The sequence below is a fragment of the Seriola lalandi genome, unplaced genomic scaffold, assembly GCF_002814215.2.
Source record: "Seriola lalandi dorsalis isolate HSWRI2012SDOR001 ecotype SW California unplaced genomic scaffold, Sedor1 jcf7180002054476, whole genome shotgun sequence".
NCBI classification, from domain to species: domain Eukaryota; kingdom Metazoa; phylum Chordata; class Actinopteri; order Carangiformes; family Carangidae; genus Seriola; species Seriola lalandi.
This window is the reverse complement of record NW_019525029.1, coordinates 2,668,202-2,685,260: the sequence shown is the minus strand read 5'-3', so window position 1 is coordinate 2,685,260 and position 17,059 is coordinate 2,668,202. Positions and strand designations below refer to the sequence as shown.

At 40.7% G+C, this 17,059-nt stretch overlaps 1 protein-coding gene across 1 annotated transcript in view; it reads left to right on the top strand.

The window, feature by feature from the left end:
* The first annotated feature begins 9,701 nt into the window (after window positions 1-9,701).
* Window positions 9,702-17,059, top strand: part of mylipa (myosin regulatory light chain interacting protein a) — a 17,944-nt gene continuing 10,586 nt past the window's right edge. The window contains exons 1-2 of the mRNA XM_023412076.2: window positions 9,702-9,908; window positions 11,247-11,437. Of these exons, the coding sequence (XP_023267844.1) occupies window positions 9,822-9,908; window positions 11,247-11,437 (278 nt within the window). The 5' untranslated portion in view covers window positions 9,702-9,821. The remainder of the gene's footprint in view (window positions 9,909-11,246; window positions 11,438-17,059) is intronic.

Here is a 17,059-nt window from a genome sequence, read left to right as displayed (position 1 = left end):
CACTAATGCTTGTGTGAAACTGGAAACCCTCTCAAGGCATTTCTAAGAAAACTGAGGCCACTGCCTGATGGCAACCTCTGTAAATGGTCACCCAAGCTCATCAATGGTATCGGTCACAAAAAAAAAAAAAAAAAAAAGCTCTCTTTGAGCTACTAACCACAATCAATTGTCATGGTATGACTCATGTCACACTGAACCATATAATAAGATTCCTGTAGGGATTTTTTTAAACACCTACATTAAGAATGGCAGACATTGTTCAGCATTTCCGTGATATCACTGTTTTTCTTAGAAGTACTATAGTATATAGTTCAGGATATTGTACTATATGAGTAAAGATAAACATTTCTCATCTTCAGGAAAAGTTGAAGACACAGAAAATACCATGTATGTTAAACACAAACATCCATTAAACTTGCTGTACTGTATATTAGAAGTATTTATGATATCTTCAAAATGTACTCAGAACACATAAGGCATACATCGTGCTGTTCACCCACATAGTACAAATTAATTGTTTCACAGTGGACTGTATACAAGTTTCCCTCCACACCCAGTATTTCGTGACTTTCTACTGACCGTATTAACAAACTTAGATCAATGACAGAATTTCAAGTCTGACATTCTCACATCAGAACTGCTCAGGCTTCCAGCTCTTTATGGAGACATGAATTAAGTATGTATGAGATGTAGCATCCCAGAGGTGACACACTGCTCACAAACCGTAGTTCCATGAAATATCTTATAGTTGATAATCAATTTTAACAGACATAATATACTGTTCCCATCTCATGTGCATAATAGAGAAGGGGTAAACCCAAATAAATCATATACACACACATATATATATATATATATATATATATATAAATGACATGTTTGCTTGCTGACTTTTTACTCTCCTGTGACAAAGTCAGATGACATAAACAAAAGAATTTGAAAAGTTTTTGATTTCAGATTTAGAGAATAAATTAATTTTGGTCTTATTAGGGTTTTTACCAAGGACACAAACAGTCAGACAGTTTTTAAGCAAGTTCCATCCATCCATCAGGTATACTGCTCAGTCTTGGAGGGTGTGTGGGGACTGGAGTCAATCCCAACTGACACTGGGCAAGAAGCAAGGTTTACACTCTTCCGCTTACGCTCACATTCACACCTACAGGAAATTTAGAGTGGTCAGTTAATTTAACCTGGACTGTGAGAGGTAACCCATGCAACGATGGGGAGAACATGAAACAGAAACACAGAAAGGCCCTAGCTGGCCAGCAGGTTCAAACCCAGGACCTTCTTGCCCATCTTGCTGTAACACCGTGCCGCCCTGAGTAAGTTCCATTGAACCTATTACTCAACAATTTGGAAGTGAAAATTAAAAGGTTTTTGTCATCTAGGTTGTAAATACATTATCAAACACCTTAAAGGTTTTATTAGTTCTGATGAAGAAACTATGATGAAGCCCCACGGATGAGAGGAGAAATTATTACAAGACAGCAAATCCAGTTGCCTCAGGCTTACTGGATTTTCTGGATGAGGATGGAGGGAAGGCAATATTAGTGGGAATTATTAGTGGAAATTAGTCATGCCCATCCCTCTCTCTGCAGCAATGTCCTGTATGGCTTCGAGGCACATAATCCCCAGCTGGTGAAGCTTGATAATGTTAACCAACCAACCAGTTCTATGCATCTTCCAAGTAGTATATGGAAAGCAGAAAACTACACACTGCACTGCTGGCAGAAATGCATGGGTGCATTTTACTGTACTATGGCGGCACATGAAAGTGGATGTAATGACAGCGGGAAGGAATATTGAGGAGTCTCATGTCACTATCATATAGTCAACCAGCCCCCCCCCCCCCATAAACACACACACACACATAAGCATGCAGCAGACTATGAGCACAGAAGGACAAATGCATCTAGCAGATAATATAGCAGAGACATAAGAGTCCAAAACAGCCAGTGATGTCACCAGAGTACTTCTGGCCATCTGCAAAGTCTGTTGTTGAGAGTGTGCACATGTGTGTGTCCAGGGATGACTAATCATCACAAATGCCCTGCAGGAATAATCCATCACACTCTCCTTTATCCTCCGCAGACGCGCACCACACACGCACTATCGACTTCCAACTCCAATTCATCATCCTGAGTCAAGTGTTCAACTTGCCAAGTGTCCCCTCTGCTTCTCTGTGCCACTATTGGTATTATTTTACAACGGCAGGCTCACACTTGAGGCTGAGTCATATCTGCATGCTTTGTGCCACACAAACACACGCCATACACACACACATAAAAATGATAGGATACAACAATAAGGGAGCAATGTGGGCAGGAGCAGACAAGATTACACTCCCTTTGCTGATATGGTTTTAACACCTTTCCTTGGTTAAAAATAAATACACAAGTAAAAATAGGGGATTATCTGACAACTATTCACCTTGCTAAATCCATATACCTTGGTTGACCACTCATCCAGCAAACCCATATGAACACAAACAGGAAAGAATAGGGTTGAGAATTCAATTAGGTATGTAATTCCTGTGAGGTGACAGTGCCAGCTGCTGAGTCACAATCATGGTTCCCACAGATTCACCTCCTAAATCTACTACAATCTCATCTAATTTCCTTTAAGCCTTTCAAGAGGGACAGAGACCTACAGTTCTCATTCTACCTTCATGAAGGAGTTATGATTTCAGCAGAGGAGCCGGACAAATATTTACAGTATTTAAGTCAGTTCAAACAATCTTTGCTTTCCCTATCTATCGCTTGCATTGATGCATTTGGACATTATGTTAAGATTATGGTCATTACATAAGAGAGGCTATTAAATCTTAATGCATATGTAAAGTAGGAGTGGGCTTTCATTTGGGGGAAGAGAATAATGGCTTTTCTAAAAAAGCTTGAAATCTAATAGAATATAAGGAGATGAAGCAATTACTGCCTGGCCGGCCTGCGACAACCACGACATTCCATGAAGTCACATTTGTCCTTTGGCAAATGGAACGTGTGTCCTCTGCTGGGATTTACTGTCCATCATTACGTTATGTAACTATCTTTGGGGACGGTTCCTTCCAGCACAGTTTACAAACACACTTGTTTGACAAGAGGATGAAACGGGAAAGAGGAACATGTCGTTCTATACTTTGTCCCCCTCTTGAATACAGGCAAAGAACCCTTTCTCTTTCACTCTCGTAGTCTTGATTATTGCCAGGGTATGATGGAATAATTACAATGGAGTGCTTCCTGCCAGAGGTCAGGTTGCTGATCGTTTCTGCTATGGCCAGCCAAAGACAAAGTCATGAAAAACTTTATGTTCAGGAGTAAATTGAGTGGGATAGGTGATGAGTGCTGAAGGAAAATACTATTTTTAAACTGTAAAAACTCTTCTCTGCTTGCAGGTGACCTTAAATTGTAAAACAACCACCTGTTAGATCTTGATGTTATCATCAGGCATACATATTTATTTGGCTTTTGCAGACAAAAATGATCATTTTAATAAGAAGCAATCCATTTTTAAGTTGTTGAATGTTCAGCGCTTTCAGGATGTAGTTTTCATATATTTGGAATGGCTAAAATGCAGAATGAATTCTCCACATATTGTTTCATTAATAAAGTACGACTTAAATTGTATGTAACCTAAAAGTTAATTAGTCACAGTGTATCAATATGGCAAAACTAATAAATGCCTGAATTAATTTACATACATCAGATGCATAAATTAAACTAATCTTAAAACGTCCCACTGAAGAGTTAATTGGTTTGTTTTTGACATTGTGTGGTTACTTATTAGTTGTCTAGTTGCTATTTTTTTTCTCATGCACTACTCTCTAATGACTCAGAGATGAGGAGTCACACATTCAGTATTTAATGATACTTTAGCCAAGAGGAATCGAGTTATCATTGAATACTTGCTACAAGACTGTGTCATCGTCTGTGGTACATGTATCATTTGCCTAATGAGGCGGTCATTAGTGATGATAGGTTGCCAGTTTTGTTGCTTCAGGGACGAAACTCCTGGCTTTCAACAGATGAGGCAAATTTCTTCCCCTTTTCATGTATGCAGATTTTGCCTTTGCAGACACTTTTTCATTCTCTCCTCTTGTTTTCTCCATGTGTTACATGTGTAGTATATGTGCACACACAGAGTACAACTTCTTTGAACATTTCTTAACATATTTTTAGAAATATGAATGACTCCATGCTTTGGTCTTTACCAAGCAAAACCTGTATTTTTACAATTTTATGATTGAACTTGTTTCCCACTTACACATGGTTCTAACATGCAGCAATGGATAGGTGAAATTCAGCTTTGTCAGCAGAATATATGAAACACACCAAGATCATAAGTGCAACACCCATACTGGTACTTGGGAGTCCCAGCTGAGAATACTTCATTGATGATTAAGTAAAACTAAAAGCAAAAATCATAGCTAGTGTTGACTGCCTGATTGATAGTGACTGTTTACTGGCCTTTACTTCAAACTCCTATCTATTTATTTTTCATACTCCTCCATTTCCATCCTCCTTTCTCAGCCAGCACTCATTACAGCCATGGCAACTCTTAAATGCAAATATGCTCCTTTTTTGTAAAGTTACAATAATCAGTCACAAGGATGAGAAAACAGAAAAACTGTTGCAGTGATAGAACAATTTGTTGGGTTATGTTAAAAGATATCATTTGCATGTTGTACTATTAGCTTTGGATGTGCTTCCAAAAACAGAATGTAAGTGAACATGGCAAGCAACCCATAAAATGCAATGAATGACAGTGAAACTGTTTCTGTATACGACTGTTCAAGGCCATACAGCTTCAAAAAATAATGTAAACAATACATAAGCCAACAGTTTGCATTTTGGAAATTATAAGTCTATAGTGGCACATTCAGATGCACTACTGTTAGAAGAGGCTACACACACACACACACACACACACACACACACACACACACACCCATATATACACTATATATATATATATACATATATATACATATATATATACACTATATATATATATATATATATGCAGTAGTACACATCCCTAACCATACCCTTTGCCTGGTCATATTTCTGTTATATAAAAAATGGTTAAGCTGTGTGCATGCATGTTGAAAATAGTTGCCAGCTATGCACAGAAACACTGAGGGGATGCTTCTATTTGGAAAAGCAGCAATAATAATAGCACTTGTCTTTCAAAATCATAATTCTGCAGCCACACATTGTCATATTGCATGTGATGGCTTTAAAAAGTGAGGGAGGCTGGACTGTCAGAATTTGAGGAAACTACATTATTTTCCATTTCTTTTGTCTGACAATGTTGTAATGAAAGGCTGTTAGATTTGGGCTTTGATTTTTTTTTTTTTTTTTTTTTTAAACCCACTCTTCAGCTGAGAGACTGTTGTAGCACTTTGGAAATGTAGTTAGTCTGACAGACATCTTGAACTACATTTAAATTCCATCATGTTCTTACTAAGACAACCCCCAAGACATTAAGACTTTTGAAATACAAATGAATGTTAAAAAAAAAAAAAAAGTCAGTGGGATTTACTTGAGACTTCAGACACACACAGACCATGAAATTTAATTTGGGTTTAGACTGTAATCTGTGTTCAATTTCTTTAGTATTATACAAAAATATTGCTTTACTTATATTGTTCTGATGCAAATTACTTTAAATCCTATTTTCCAAAATTGAGCACAATATGACAATGTACTGTGGTGTAAGGGACCCTATCCAGGATCATTACACACTATTTACCTGTATTTACTACAGAATTAATTCCAATTAAACCCAAATCTCAAAAAAAAAAAAAAAAAAAAAAAAAAAAAAAAAAAAAAAAAAAAAGACTTTTATTGATAAATGCATGACATATTCTATTAGATTTTCCTTGCCTCCCACACATGGAACCAGCCATGTATAAAATGTTCTGAGGGACCCAGAAAGGCAGGAAAATGAACATTAACACTAACTGCAGTACTGTGTTTCTGAAAATAGCATTTCTAATTAGTTAGCTACAGTCACTGCATTTGAATCAGCACAGCCTGTATCAGTACACAGTGGTTTACACAGCCATCATGCAAAACCAATCTTACTTATCATTTACTGAAATCTAGGCCATTTCTCATCAGCAGTTACACTTACTAAGGTTAAGATGATTATAAACGACCAACCTACTAATGGTTGCAGTAACCAATCTAACTTGATGGGTGCATGATATAAAGTCTGCCCCATCCAAGGCAACCAAACCTCTAAATTAATAGGTCAATCCATCATTTTTTTTGGCTTCGAGAAAGCCAGACTCCCTCTGCCAGTTCCTTAGTTCTCTCTGACAGCTTCCATTCGGCCCGGTAGCGTAAATCATCCCTCTCCTCGCCTGAATCTACCAGCTCAATCCTCAGGAACATTTCTTTCTCCAAGATCATTGAAGCTAACAAAGAATCTGTAGCTTGTCTGGTTCTCGGCAGTGTGGGGGAGGAACGAGAAACTCCGTGACGAGGGGGTGGACGACTTTTAACCACTCTGCTTCTGACTTGCTCTTCCTCATGTTTCACCAACGTCACCTCTCTATCATCTGAGGTAGATGTACTTGAAGGGCTCTCATTGGTTGATTCAGAGCTAGGGGATGACTGTGTGTCCTCTGATCGGTCAAGGTCCACTTGGAAGGCTAATTTCCTGTTGCTTTGTCTGCTGATGGACAGACAAGGAGGCCATCGGAGGGAGAGGCATCTCGTCATTGCCAGCCATAATTCCTGAGGCCTGAATAAACCTGACCTTGGTGTTTCATTTGTGCCAGAAAAGTTGTCCTGTTTCTCCAATCGTGTGCATTCTGCTGCTAATTCAGTCTCCACCAGAGCTGTGACAGGTACTCCATTAGAGTTCTTTGGTGACAGTTCTTCTCTGTCTTCATTCCTCGACTTTAGCTGTTGATCCTCCCCAAAGCTGAAAGAGCTGCTGAACCTCTGACTCCTCTTCATCGCACTTCCTGCCTCCGCATCTGAATCTGACAATGATTCTTCATCTGATGAGCATCCATGTGGTGACTGCTCTTTGGAATCCTTTAACCATGGCCGCTGATTCTCTTCAGAGTCAGAGGAGCTGCTCGCCCTCTGGCCTTTCCTCATCCTTGGCCAAACAAGTCCACTCCTTTTGCTTTATCTGTCAGCTGCCCAGTATTGCTCGTCTTTCAGCTTTACCAGTGACAGATTGAGGGGGAGGAAGGAATGGAATCAAAGCTACCACCACAACAACAACAACAGCCGCAACAGCTCTGCTAGCATGGCACTTTCTGACATAATCTCTGCTTCAAGAGGCACAGCTTTGGCTGGGGAGATGGGTAGTGATGACGCTGTGATGTCATGTGCCCACATGCACACACACAAACACACACAGAACCCCCTGCATGGCTATGTGTTCACGCTCCAGTCGAGTCAGCGGTGACTTGCCTCAGAGGGAAGTGATGTCACATTGCATGATGTCATATCTAGCCACGAACCAGGAGTCTGCAAATGGTCTGTGTCTGTGTGAGAGCCCAGACGGAAAAAAAGAAAAAGATGCCCGACCCCCAAAATTGACCTAGATGTGCAAAGGGAAGTCTTAATAGATAAAATGTTGTTTTGGGATTTTCCCCATTCATCTTACTATAGTTCTTCTTGCAGTTATTATAGCACTGATATTCAGTTCAAAATTATTTTCATAAAACTAATGATTGTTGCTCTTTGGGTTAAAGTATAAAGATGCACCAAGAGAAATGTACAAATACCTAAATTTGTAAGGACAGTATCTAGAGAGTATCTAGAAACAGAATCCACAGCAGATGCTTTTTCAGTGTATCATAGACAACTGTTCATTTATTTATGTTTATTTATCTTCTTACTTCTGGATGCATGTCTGTTGTTGTATTTTGGAGGGATGTGGAACATAGAGTAAGAGAGAGAGAGAGAGAATGTCAGAAAGATGAATCCAAAAAAAGACTCCCACTGGCTGCATACCTGCAGGTGCTCTATGTGTACAGTACACGAGTGTATGTGTGTGTGTGTCTGTTGACTGCTCGGTGAGTACCTCCAGTCCCATGTCGACACTGGATGTTAGGTCACTTGCTATCTTCCTTGCTTTTCCATTTATGGCTGTGATGGCTGCTCAGACTGCATGCCCCTCCGTTCATTCAATGTACACCTTCTTACATCACCTCGGGGTAAAAGGGCAGTAACCACTGTCGACTCCAGACCGGCTGACCTTATCACACACATACGTGTCCCAGCTGATAAAATCTGTTGAGTCAATTTTCGTGCGTAGGGGGCTGCATGTAATTGAGATAGAGAGAGAAAGAAAGTCACTGGAATGATCACAGTTCTCAGAATATCTTCCTGAGCAATTATATTTACCATACTAATATTAATGGTAATAGACAATGTCAGAGGCAAACCACTGTTACATGATAACCCAGTACTTCTGGTGTCATGCTATGGATGGATTACACATTATATTCAAACTGAATATCTATTTACTGACAGAAATACTGAAAAAGAAAAATTCTTGGGGGATTTTTTGTAAAAATGTTTTACTCCAATAGAAGTTACTGGTGAGCACTGGATGCCAAGATTTAAATTAAGGGCAGTTTGGTCAATATGAGATCACTGGTGTTTTTGACATGTAGTGTGTCAAATTTAATTTCATGTCACATTCGTTCTATGTAAATGCTTTCATACAATTATCCTGGAGATCCTGTTGAATCTGAGCCTCCAATGCTACAGGAATGCAGTGGTGGGAGAGGACACAAAAAATATGGAGAGGCTCGCTCCCTCTACTCTAAAATGTCCCCTGGCAGACAGAGCTTGGCTTCCCACCATTCCTACCTAGTGGAAGGATGAGTGTGTGGCTGCAGTTTTCTGGCCTGGCTGTCTCCCACTGTGGAAATTACAACATTTTGTTGCTGAATAATGTATTGTCAAAGAGTGGGGTTTTTTTGGAAGAGGTCGAATAAACATTTATTATGAACGCTCTTTCGATAAGTCACCGAAAGAAGAAGCTTCAAGTTATGATCACACTTAAGCCAGGAACCAAACAACAACGCAGCTTATTTCAACCTTTTGTTCCTCGCGTTGATAAGGTGGGCCTATAAGTTTAATTGAAGAGTTTACACTGTCAATTTAGCAAAGGTGCCCTTGGTTCAAGAACATTAAGTTGTTTCAAATGTTACACAAGCAGGAATACTATGGGAAAAGTGGGACTGAGTGTGAATCAACGGGGGCTGCTACCATGAAAAATTCATAAAAGCTTTGGACAGAAACCGCAGACTGGCAAGGCGGAATGTTTTCCCGTTATCACAGCTATTTCTGGACTGCGTTCCCATACATAATTCACACAAACCGAGGGGGGAACCGTATACAAGCCATTAAACTCACCCCAAGGTCTGCTGAAGTTCGCTGAAATGTCTAATTCATTATGAGCAGGTGAGTTGTTGAAAGCCACTTTACGTCCACGAAACAGGCGAGCCAGTTGATGGCGCTGCTCACTCCTCACACTTTCAGGCACGAGGATGTGAGCTCGAGCCGGAGCAGCGCATGTAACGAGACTTCTGATTGGTTAACGTTTTACAGCGATTTTATGAAATCGGCCGTGATTGGACTGCTGTAAGTAGGCGGTGCTGTGCACAGCATTTCATTGATATAGCCTACAGCTGGTGGCTACAGCTTCGCCACATACGGAGTGAAAGGGCTAAGAAAGTGACGAGGGCTCGATGTAGGGGGGTTTTCAAGAAGGCTCGAGAATTGTTTTTTAATTTTTTTTAAAGAGTGGCACACCAAAGATTTCCAGAAGACACAGCCAAAATGCTCTGCCACGTTACTCGTCCGGACTCGGTGGTGATGGAAGTGGAAGTTGATGCGAAGGCGAACGGTGAAGACTGTCTGAATAAGGTAGGCTGAGGTGTAATACACATCACGTTTTGTTGTTATTGTGATACTGTTTAAAACATCATGTCGCAGACAGGCGTGGGCAACAGTGTTATGTCTGTCTTACGAAACTTACAATTTCCCTAAACTTTATATTGTTTGTTTCGTCGATTATTTTGCCAATCAAAAGCTATAGTAAATAAAACGGTTTGAGGAGTTGACGAGGAATACTTTAAGTTGTTTTTTGCTGCTTGACACGATATTCAGTGTGAACTACATCAGTAAACAGTAATACCAAAACTGTTGCTACATCTTCCTCATTGTCGCACACGGGGAGGGAGAAAACAAAATGTTCTGCTCCCCACGATGTACAAAACAATGATACCTCTTTTTGTAACAAACCTGAAAAATGTTGATTCATAGTTCAAATGTTTGACTCGACATGCATGTAGGAAAGTTCTGAGACATTGGTAGGAAAGTGCCGACGGTCGCCTCTACCTGCACGGCTTAGTCGGAGGCAGATGGCTTTGTCAAGGTTACTCGAGTTCATTCTTCTGCCTTCTCAAGAACCCATCGCTCCACTCACACTGAAACTTCCGTCTCAGCTAAGTTGTTGCGATATCCTCCCTTCTAAAATGGACAAGAGCAGGGTAGCATATGAACTTTTTTCCTTTCATCTGTTGCCTCAAGTTGTCTTTTTTTCCCTTCCGCTAATAGAGTGAACAGCTATTTCATATGCAAGGCGTATTCCCAACTTGCCGTGGGTATGAATGAGTTTTATCTCAGCCTCCGGGCTCCCTGCAGACGTTCACCAGCAGTTATGTAATAACCTCATGGCCGCTGCCGCTCGAGGGGGCATGGGATTGTGGGTTTGATGAGCCCCTTTACCCCGGGAGAACCTCCAAGTTTACTTCTATCCTATCGCGAGCTTTGGAATATTGATGGGTTTTATCTGTGAGAGAGTAGCGCTGGGGCAGCAGAAATCCAAATGAACCAAGTGATAAAAAGCACTTTTCTTTCCTTACCCTCATGCAGATACTCTAGTGAAACTATTGATTCCTGCTGAATAAGTCCTTCGCGTCTTACCATCCTCCACTGGGAGGATAAAACCACTGTGGACTGTTTTATTCAAGGTCATCTTAGTCTGCTGACAAAAGTCAAGATGTTAGGACAGCCTCGTTGCTCTATGTGCTATATAATGTGATGCTGCTAACTGTTATAGGAACTTTAAATCTTCCTCTGTCTGAATGATTTAGTGTGTCCCCTATTACTCTTTTCGACACAATTGGTTTTAGAGTCCTTCTTAAATAACTTTGTCTAAAATCCACCTTTTGCAACCCCTTTTCTATCATCCCTGTCCAGGTTTGCCGGAAGTTGGGCATAATTGAAGCGGACTACTTTGGGTTGCAGTTCACAGGCAGCAAAGGAGAGAACCTGTGGCTGAATTTGAGGAATCGAATCTGCCAGCAGATGGATAGTGTGACGCCGTGTCGACTGAGGCTGCGGGTCAAGTTCTTTGTGGAGCCCCATCTCATTCTGCAGGAACAGACACGGTATGTCTACCAACCCATGTGCTGCTGCATAGACATTGTGTGCAGATCTGCTGCGTGAAATTCTTCAGCTTGTCATTAGCCTATCACATTCAAATTTAAATCTGATCTGTGTTTTCAATTAAATATGCTTTTATTTCCTTATGACTGCATGCGACATGCACTGAGGAATACGAGCTGGAAAAAACAAAGCCATCCTCAGTGAGCTCCCAGAGCATAATCTGATCACTTTGTTTCCAACACAGTGGAATGCCCTGTAGTAACCTCTTCCAGCAGCTCTTCCGGGGTTACTATAGGTCATTTTGGTAGAACGCCAGGCAGGAAATGTGATCCAGCAGCTCTGGGGCTATGTGTTGCTCTGTGGCTGCCCCTGGGGACCCTCTGTGTGACAGCCAGGACCTCTGTCACTGCCCCCATTCAACTCAAAATAACTTTTGTTGTGCCTGATGTTGTTGTTTTTTTTTTTTGTTGTTGTTGTTGTTGTCTCGATTGTTTTATGGCCATTTTAGTCTGAACAAAAGGACAGCCCTCGGTTTGACATTTGTGCAGATGCTGATGCAAAATGTGTGATAGCACCAGTGTAGGGTGTTTTTCCAAGTAGTTTTTGTTTTCACATGAATGTGTCATTGTGAGTCATCGTTGCAGCTGGTTTTAATAGTGAACTTTTATAACAGTTTTTGAAAGTATTAGGATGTGAATTTCACGTGTGCATTGTGTGATTTCTAGTCACATGTATCTGAAAAATGAATGCTCTATTTCTTTTTTTTTTTTTTTTTTTTTTTTTAAGAAACACAATAGTTCACTATAGCAAATAACCTGTTGTAGTGACATCTCCCTTCTCTGCCATATTAGTTTAAACAAAAAAGCTTCTAGTCAGAACAGCACAACAAGCCTCGACAAGTCCAGATCCTGACTCAGTATTCCCCAGCCCCAATTTGTTTGAAGTTATAATTAGAAAGTGCATTTTCAGCCCTCGGAACCTATCCAAGAAACTTGTTTCACGCTGAGTATATAGCGTGATACTGCAGATCTTATATTCTCTCTCAGGCAGTGTCACGAGTGTTTGGTACTGCAGGACTGGATCTGTGGCTCTGGATCGAGGGCACACTAGAGGGGAAATCTGTTTGGTGTCTTTTTAAGCTTTGCCACACTGCTCCTGCCCTCTGTCTCTCACACACAGCATGCCTCTAGAGCTGTTCATTAAACTGACATGTATCTGCCTTGGCCGGCATTTGTCTGGCATTCCAGTAAGCTCTCAGTTTCTCCCCAGTTCACCTACTGTCCCACCACCAGCTCTTTGTCACTCCTTCAACAAGGAAATATAATAACTGTGCTCTGTCCTTCAATAGTTTGTTGTTTTTGTTGTTTTTTTTAATCTCAGTCAGATATAAACTGTCTCTGCTTTCACTTCCACTCACTCACTCACTCACTCACTCACTCACTCACTCACTCACTCACTCACTCACTCACTCACACACACACACACACACACCCTCCACCCCACTCTGGTCCATATTTGGCAACCTTTGAAGAAGAAAGTGAAAGGCAACAGGGGGGTGAGAGAGGGTGAGCGTGGAGGACACTTGGCTGCCTGCGCTCTGACCTCAACTAGATTAGCAGGGGTTATCAACAGATGGCTGGCGTCGGGTGTGTGTGGGGAGGGGGGGGTCATGGGGTTGTGAAAAAAGGTGAGATAAAGATGCGAGACGGCAGGCAGGGGTATGTGGGGTTGCCGTTAATAAATACTCACACATGGCACACACCTCCATGCTGTCAAGTTGTGTGTTTAATTTTGGTGTGGCCTTGATGCCTTCCATCTGCTCACATGTGATTTATAATTTAAGTGGTGGGGGAGAAAACACTGGCCTCAGTTTTTAGAGATGAGCGTGAGATGCTGACAGTGCACAGTAGTAGCATTTTGGGGAGCAACACACACTTCTGGGAAATTACTATGCTGCATTTACAAGGGTCATTTCTGTGAATTACTGTTTTTTATATATATATATATATATATATATATATTTAATGTTATGTATTATTTTCATGAGTAAATGTGGTGTTTAATAGTTCTCTTTATTTTGTAAATCAAAAAAGTGCTTTGAGGACCTGTGAGAGTCCCATTCCACTTATTTCTCGTGCTGTCACCTTTAACCTACTTAAGCTACCGCAGGATTCACCCATCCTGGTCTGTTCAGACTGCAGGCACAGAAGATAGTCAGCTATTGCACATTTTTGTTTCTCACATGTCTGCAGGCTGTTTTAAATGAATGGAAAGATCTTCTTAACTAGTTTGAGGAATGTGTGTCTAATTCTTGTCTCCAGAAAATTCATTTTTTTGTCATATTTGCCATGCAGCATGTTTGCTATATTTACAGTGAAAAACACAGTTGGAGACCATTTTAGTCATTAAACCAGTTTATGATTTTATTGAAACTAAAGCCCCTCGACGCACACTCACTTTAAAACAACACAGCATGTTCCTGTAGCTCAGTAATTAGCAAGTGTATGTGGGTTGGTGTAAATGTTCTCAGCAGCTTATGGGCAAAGAACTGGCTAGAGACAACGGATGAATATTAGCCTATAGGGCTAACTCTGGCTCATTTCCAGTCTTTTTCTCTTGATTAATGAGACCAATCCCTATCAAATGAAGTGTAACCAAAAAAAAAAGGTCTACATTGCACAAAAACTCTCAGCCGAGATGAGGGGTGGGCCTCTTCCACGTTGTTCTTATAGGCCTTATTACATAACCTGCAGTGGACTGAGCATGCACAGAGCTGCTTATATAAGCTGATGTGTACTCTGCTGCCACGTAAAGTCTAGCAGGTCACTCTAGTGTTCTTGCTCACATGCAGCCAACTACTTGGATACTTTGTGTTAATTCATTTTTCTCCTTTGTAGGGCCTGCTTGTGCTTGAAAATATTTAGAAAAACATTCTATCCAGACTGAAATGCACATTTTAATTAGTATTTAAACAACAAAGTTTGTGCTGGCTGCTCATAACACAGTTGTCTATTTGTCTGATTTTCTTACAATCAGTAATTAGTTACTTATTAAGCCTTTTGATACGGTTTTTTATTAGGCCCTGCACTTTGGTTGTGTATATCTGTTTTAAGCTGCAAGGTGTAAATTCAGCTTGATTCTGTGGCAGCTGTGTCTTCAGCTTCAAAAACCCACTGCATTTTTCTTTAATCCTTTTTCCTTCTCTCCCAGCCTTCTTTTATGAATGTAGTATTTCACTTTCTGTAAATGTGTAAAATTGGCTCTCGGGGTGGCTCCTTCTCCTCTCTGAGCTTCTTTATTGCGCAGCCGATGGTGCTACATTGAACAAAGACTGGAGCTGGGCTGACCTTCCAGGAGTTTGAGGTAGTTCCTTCTGAACTGAAAGATGTGTCCAACAGCTTAGTCTTTTTCTTTGCTTTTATTTTTAAAAGCAGTTCTGCAAAACATAGTTGTTTACAAGACATCTAATTTGCATTCATCTCTATTGCCATAATGTATCCACTGATGTGTTACTACAGAAAACGCACTTTTCATTGGTTAAGGGATACTGAGCCAAGGGCCTCAACAACAGCCTGTCTTATCTGCATCATTTAACACCATTTGCTGGGGGGTGTTTCTGGTTTAAATATGTGAATGTTTCCCCTTCATTAGCCCTCGTATTTAGCATTCTGATCAGGCAAATGTTGGATGCCCTCAAAGGGCACAGCTATTAGCACAGGCTTTATCAGAGGTCCTGATTGTTAACCTGCTTACCCCCTTTGAGGCTGAGCTTATCTTTAACTTAAATCCAAACCAAAATACAAATGACTTTGAAGCAAGGAAGATTTATTTTAATAATTGCATCTCTGAATCAGAATATTTACATGTAAGGTTACTTGTGTTCTTTCCGGAGGAAGCGTTCCTTGACTAATAGTGTCACAAATTATTATATAAATGGAGCACAGTATTGGGAGGGGGTGGGGGTTAGACAAATATTTAAATCCAACTGTAAGGACAGTGCTCTCTTGATGTCATTGGTCTGTGTTCCTCCTCCTTATATAATACCAGGCAGTCCAAGTACATGCTAGTCAGGGAATGCATTTGCCTGCCTTATGGCCTTATGACAGACTATTGATCTGTCCAGGGTTTTTCCTTGCCTCTCCCCCAGTGCATGGTGGGATAGCTTCCAACCCTACGTAGTGTTTTGTAGAATGGATCAACTGAGAAAAGTTTTTCCGAAAGAACATGCCAACACATTTACATTAAGTAACGTTTAGTAATACATTGCACGAGCCGACAAAATCCAGACACTACTTCTTCAACTGAATGCTCTGCAAAAACAAGTTTAGGTAATTTATTCAGGTCACACACGAGTTATCATTTTCAGCTCACTGGCAGGCTACAGAGACAATCAAGTCAAACATCACACAAGATGCTTATGGGTCCTGGAGTGTTCAAAAACACCACCCGAGCTTTAACAGGCGTGCTCCACCATCAGTAATTAGTCACTTTTACTTTGCCCGTGAGTTTCTTTTCTCCTTCATTTGTTTTGCACTTGAGTAACCTAGCCCTTGTTTGCCCCGTTTGAAATCATAACGGTAGCGCTTGCCCAAGAATGACAGATTTGTTATTTGTTTGGCAGCTGAATTTAGGATTGATGCTGGACTTTAATCACTATTTTACCATCCAGTACAGAGCATCAGCCTGTAATCCAAGGCATTTAGCATACAAACGGCTTCATTGTTTTATTGCTGTATAGCTTTCAGTTCAGCTCAGCACAGAGCAAAGGCGTCTGTGTTTATATTTTAATGCTTGGAATTATTGTTTTGCAACTTTCTGTTAAATAACACAATTAAAACTTCACTAAGTGTCTTAGTCTCCAACTTTCCTTTCAGCCCACACCTTGGGAGAAGATCTTCAGCAGAGTTTACTATAGGTCATTGACAGCTAGTAACCTCACAGCACACACAGCTCCTGGCAGTATGTTATTTGACTAGCTTACAAACCGCATTGTTGAGAGCCCAACCGATGAGGTCTGAAACTCTACTGGTGATTGGCTGGGTGAGTTGCAGTCTGCAGGCAGAGGTGTTGGGTTTCAGCTTGTGGGGACGTTTTGTTCTTCTGTGTAGTGAACCGTCTGACATTCTGCCTTCTGGGGGAACAGACACTCGGTTGGGGGAGAAAACATTAAAATGAGACTGGTTTCATAGATGGGCAGAACAGACTGGAGAGAGTTTAGTTGACTTGGTTGTCTCTGTTATTTCAAAAGATACAACATGTTCTTTTTTTTTTTTCCTCCTCTGGCACCAGAGCACATTTAAAAACTTGTAAAGATTTCTTGACTATAAAAATACATTTCAAATGCTTCAAGACAGAGTTGATTTTAAAATAAACAAACACTGCATTTTAGGATATTTTAGCATTCAAAATATATTGGTTCAAAGACTGGGTAAAACAAATCAGGTGAAAAACTTGAATCATCTCATCCCCATCCCCTCAGTTCAGCTCTGCAGCCAGTGACCTATTTTCAGATATTCTTTGTCGGTCTTCAGCCCTGCTTTAATTGAATTATTCCAGCCAGGCAATCAAGTATTCAAACATTCCTGCAGCACCCTGCACAACCCCCCCACCCCCCACTCCCACAC